This window comes from Formica exsecta, unplaced genomic scaffold, assembly GCF_003651465.1.
Source record: "Formica exsecta isolate Colony F162 unplaced genomic scaffold, ASM365146v1 scaffold36, whole genome shotgun sequence".
NCBI lineage: Eukaryota > Metazoa > Arthropoda > Insecta > Hymenoptera > Formicidae > Formica > Formica exsecta.
In genome coordinates, this window is record NW_021850847.1 from 243,341 (window position 1) to 248,358 (window position 5,018).

General features: G+C 31.9%; 2 protein-coding genes across 2 annotated transcripts in view; both read right to left on the bottom strand.

The window, feature by feature from the left end:
* Positions 1-762, bottom strand: part of LOC115238802 (protein lifeguard 1-like) — a 5,635-nt gene extending 4,873 nt beyond the window's left edge. Inside the window, exons 1-2 of the mRNA XM_029812892.1 lie at positions 342-762; positions 6-50 (exon numbers count right to left, since the gene is read on the bottom strand). Of these exons, the coding sequence (XP_029668752.1) occupies positions 6-50; positions 342-446 (150 nt within the window). The 5' untranslated portion in view covers positions 447-762. The remainder of the gene's footprint in view (positions 1-5; positions 51-341) is intronic.
* Positions 763-2,441: 1,679 nt separating this feature from the next.
* LOC115238820 (vacuolar protein sorting-associated protein 13-like) lies at positions 2,442-4,942 on the bottom strand. The gene is made up of 9 exons (XM_029812922.1): positions 4,844-4,942; positions 4,643-4,764; positions 4,174-4,487; positions 3,876-3,997; positions 3,628-3,797; positions 3,363-3,477; positions 2,830-2,961; positions 2,596-2,763; positions 2,442-2,480 (listed from the first exon to the last, which is right to left on the bottom strand). The coding sequence occupies exons 1-9, from the start codon at positions 4,940-4,942 to the stop codon at positions 2,442-2,444; spliced, it is 1,281 nt and encodes a 426-aa protein (XP_029668782.1).
* Positions 4,943-5,018: the final 76 nt, after the last annotated feature.

Below are 5,018 nucleotides of genomic sequence, written 5' to 3' on the forward strand. Positions count from 1 at the left end.
CTTTCCCTCTGAGCAACCATTTCATCAGTCACCGTAATGGTATACGGTCCCTAGAATTGAAATTAATCTGTTAAGCCAAGAGAAATTATTTAAATCTTTAATTAAATTACTAACATACAAATTTTACACAATTATAATTATTTAATAGAAACAATAGGAAGATTTAAAAAATGGATAAAGCAAGTTAAAGAAAATTTTAAAAATAAATTTTGCTTAAAGCTAACTAGTGATAGCTTAATTGTGTATCATTAAACGAATAACATTGAATATAATTAATTAAGAGAAAATTTATCCGGGAGTTTGTTAAGATCTGCCGATTATGTAATTGAAACGTCACTCACACTCTGCAGTTTCTGTCCTTTAATTAACGGCGGTAATTGTGGAGGACCTTGGATATGCTGCGGTATCCGCTGTAGTTCCTCGATATCGGCGTCGTCGGACCGCATTGAATAGGCCGTGAATAACTACTAGTCAGCATATATCAAATCTTCCGCTTCCCTGATTTTTGGACCGATGATAGTACGTATATAAATGTATCCAAATGTTCGCCGAATCTATCGTCAACGCAGCCACGATTAACAAATGAATAAATAATGTCGTAAATCACGTATTCATGGTCCTATTAATGTTAACAGATACAATATTATTGTAATAAAAATGTTAAACGATATTTATGGAATCAGTACACTGATTTATGAGTAATTTACGAAATAGACACAAGCAAAATTATTATATAATAAATATATAAATGTGAGATATATAATATACAATATATATTCCATTTTTGTAATAATTTTTATTTAATCGAGTATTTACTTAAATTCAAAATATTATATTTTATTATTCATCTCGCTTTTTCTCTTTTACAAATATTTAAAAAAAAGAAAAATCTTTTAAGATACTGAAATCTGATAATAAAAATACATTGAAAAAATAGATTTAGATAAATGATCAAATGATAGAAAGATGTCGCAATTCGAAAGAAACAGTGTACAGAAAATGTTAATTTTATAATTTTATTATATGCTGCAACAGAGAATAACGAAGCGAAATTAATTAAATATATAATAAACGCAATATATACTATATAATTAATAAATATTATGTCATATGTCTGAAATTAATTCTGAAGTGCCTTTATTGTCGCTTTAATTAAAACTTTTCATGAAAGATAGCAGCTGGATAGAAAAAAAATTAGTTCTGATAATATTAATCAAGTCAATTATTATATACAGTATAAGTAATTCCACTTGATATATGTGTATATTTTTATTGATTAATTTATTATACTAAGTAGCATTAATAAAAACGAGGTAGAAGTATCATGCCAGTGCATACTGATTAGGCGTTAAAGCTAGATGATGAAATTTATTACGTCTTAACAATGCATCTACTCGATGTGCTAGTAGCATTTGTAATAAATTCTTTAACAATGTTAAATGTCAAGAGGAAGATAATTAAGCATACAATTACTTTTGATTATTAATAAGTTAGAATATCATTCGAGTGATGATTTAAACCTATTGCATTATGATATATGATTAACAATGCAATTAGCGATATATAATGCTCATATTTCCTCTGTAAATATAAAATATAATACCAAAGTTTTTCAATAAAAAATCTGCCTGATACTTTAACAAATATACGAATAATCTCTTGTATACTTTTTAATTAAACTTGTGTAAAAAAATATCAAAATATCTACTTTGATATTTGTTTACTTTCACTTCCACTTAGTTTAACAGTTTAACCGTTCTGGTTTAAGTTGTCTAGAACTGCCGTTCAAACAATCAATCCTACTTTATAACTTCACGTTGTAAATCTAGCTCCTAACAATAAAATGGTAACTTTCTTGCGTCTAAACAATTGACTCGATCAAACAGAGCTTGTGCATGGAGAGAAGCTTATAAATATAAATTTAAAAAAGATTAATCTCTCCTTTACAAAATGTCTACATAGCTTGATGCAAGATTCTTTTTCTGTATAAAGTGTTGTTTTATGTAAATAAAATTTTATCGATTTAACTCTCTCTTAAAAAAAATTTCTTTCCGAAAAAAATGTATCTAGATTAAAATAAAAATTACTTCAAAACGATATATATATACATCCCTTTTTTCAATCTTATTCGACGAATCTTTTGCAACAATCTAACATTTTTTTTCGGTATTATGATACCGACAACAAAAAAATTCTGAACTGCGTGATAAAAAGTGAAAAGGTTACTAAGTTCTTTCATGATTGGTTTCTCGATACGCTTACTAATGTCGTTTCTCTTTAGACTGTTACGATTATCGCGCGCACGCAATATTAGTCTTATAAATAATAGAAAATGTGCATAAGAATTGTGCAAACTCGCTCGCAAAGCGTTCCAGAAGTAAGAAGGCTTCTTTCTCTTCTTTTATAATTCGAAAATGTTCAAACATCCGCCGTTATACTCCTTATTGGTTGATCTGCTCCTGTATTTTACTGCACAATAACTGCGGAAAAGATAAAGTTACAAAGTGATAAAATATCAGACAAAGAAGACAACAATAAAATATGACTTGATAACTGATAGAAGAATATTTTAGCATGCAACACATGCGCGCATACCTGTTTAATATTATGATCCGTTATTAAAAGTATCTTTGACTGATCCGCACTGCCGAAAAAACCACCAAGTTTCTTCTTCTTGCTGGCGTCTTTAAGAAAGATCTGCACACCTCTTTCTACGATCTTTGGCGATTCGCCAAACTCGTTCCAAGTATGAGTCCAGTCAACCTATTACAATAGAACATATGTATATCGCAATTTTTGTTTGAGATATGATAATTAATCGATACCAACCCGCCAACCACCAAACAGATCACTATGTTCGAGGTATGATAATCTTTTGTCGGTGAGCAACAGCACGTCTTTGTTAATAAATATGTGATAAACGTAAACGTCCGTATGTGCGTACTTTCCTTTCTCCAGTTCCTATAAAAAAAATTTTTTATAAAGATATGTATATTATATATTTGTTATTTATATATATTTGGTATTTATATAAATTAATATAAAAAAAATTTTTCGTGCCAAAATTTAAGTTTATAAAACAAAAAATTTTTAGAGAAATATTATTTTTTATAAAACAATTATATTTGCACAAAAAAATATTATTTTTATACAGCATCTTGATTTTTTTTTATATTAATAGCATAAAACATGTTTTTAATTTATGATGTATAAAATATTTACATAAATGCTAAATATAAATTAACGAAATGTCCATTACAGAAATATCCCACTACAATAAATAGTTTATTAAAAACAGAACATGCAAATACATCTACCTTAAGTTTGATGATCGAGAACTCTCAAAGGAATAAAACTCTTACCATCAATATCTTGTTGCCTTCGGCTTCATCCTTTATGTAAGGTCTAACAAGACTGTCTGGTTGCAGAAATCTAGGCGATCGTACTCTCCTTGCCTCCTCATTCAGTTCCGTAGCTCTAAAACGGATTTTAAAATGTAGTTTCCAATATTAATTGTATTTTTAAGATTAATTGTACAATTTATACAATTCCAATTTTCAGTTAATATCTTGCTATTCGTCGATAAAATTATTAAGATTCTTTTTGCTGATGATTAACAGATCGTACCGTCTGACAGCTCCAAAAGAACCACTCGCAAAGTCAATAACACCGGCAGTAGGCCTGGTGACGAGTCCAACGACACCCTTTCCGAATCCTTTAAAGAACCCTTCTACTCCTTCCTCCTTCGCTCCTGATATAGGCTTCATTACCACACCCGTTACACCGTCAACCACGCCCTATCGAACGAAATTAATACATAATTTATACCAAGTAAATTAAAATTAATCTATACATTAATTAATCTACGATTTTACCATTACTAAGCCCTTTCCGCTTCGAGCAAGACCTTCTTGTAAGTTGGCGGGTTGCTTGTTGAGCTGTTCTTGTCTCTTTCGTTGGTAATCCTTATCGAAAGTCAGAGCAGCTATACCTTTGCCTGCAAAAGAAAAAAAATATATATCACAGAAAATGTCGAATGTTACAAGAATTAAATACAATTTAATATCTTCTTGTAGTACAAAATTCCAATACGTGTAAAAATAGAAGTACTGATAATGCATGCAATTTCACAGTTAAATATAATAAATTTGTTTGAATGATACTGAAACATACCCATCGCTCCCGTGATTTTCGATACGGCGCCCGCCATTCCGCCGACGGTGTGGCCCAACATGCTGCGCACCCCGAGAAACAGGCCCTCCGCGAACTCTCCCGGGCCCTGTATGGCCCCTTGGAAGGGTTCGTAGAACAAATCCTCGATGCCCTTCATAGTCCCGACCACAAGCCCGTATGGATTACCGATAACATCAAGTCCTAGCACGAGCACATAGGCCTGCTTGATCGCTTGGCCTGCATAATGAGTGGTTGCCTCGGAGATGAGCTGCTTGTTTGTCATGAACACATAGTTCCTCTCGAAATATGCCAATCTGCAAATTAATAGAAGAATTAAAAATCTCGAAATCTGCAGAAGATAAAAAAATTACGAAGCTCTAAGAATTGAATTCTTAAAATTTAATAAGTTTTGAAAAAGTTCTTCACTACGCTAAGATTACTTCTGATAAGCGCGATAAAAGGACTTTACTTGAACACGATGTCGTTAATATCCGTCAGTGTCACGCCGATTCCTTGCAACAACACGTTAAGTACTTGTGGCATTGCAGAGGGTCCACCTCCACTGCCAGTCATCGAAAAACTGATGTGTATCTGCGAATTAAAAAAGAGATGAGATATCAGGAGTATGAGATGCCGAAGTAAATAATATTTGCAATTTATATTCACAAACCTTAAGCGGCGAGAAGTGCAATAAATCGAAAAAGTTCTTCTGCTCGGCCGTGGTGATCAGGTTGACGTGGTACATGAGTGGTTCATTGACCAGCTTCATATCGGTACGGAATAGCGCACTCTGAAACGAAATAACTGTTTAACTTTCTCTGTCTCTGTCTCTCTCTCTCTCTCTC

Bases quoted from the DNA above. Each gene is read 5' to 3' on its own strand.
- LOC115238820 (XM_029812922.1), bottom strand. From the start codon at position 4,942: ATGAAGCTGGTCAATGAACCACTCATGTACCACGTCAACCTGATCACC. The intron at 3,478-3,627 runs GTACGATCTGTT...AATCCGTTTTAG, and splicing joins TCTTTTGGAGCTGTCAGACG to AGCTACGGAACTGAATGAGG. The intron at 2,764-2,829 runs GTTGGTATCGAT...CTATTGTAATAG, and splicing joins ATCTGTTTGGTGGTTGGCGG to GTTGACTGGACTCATACTTG.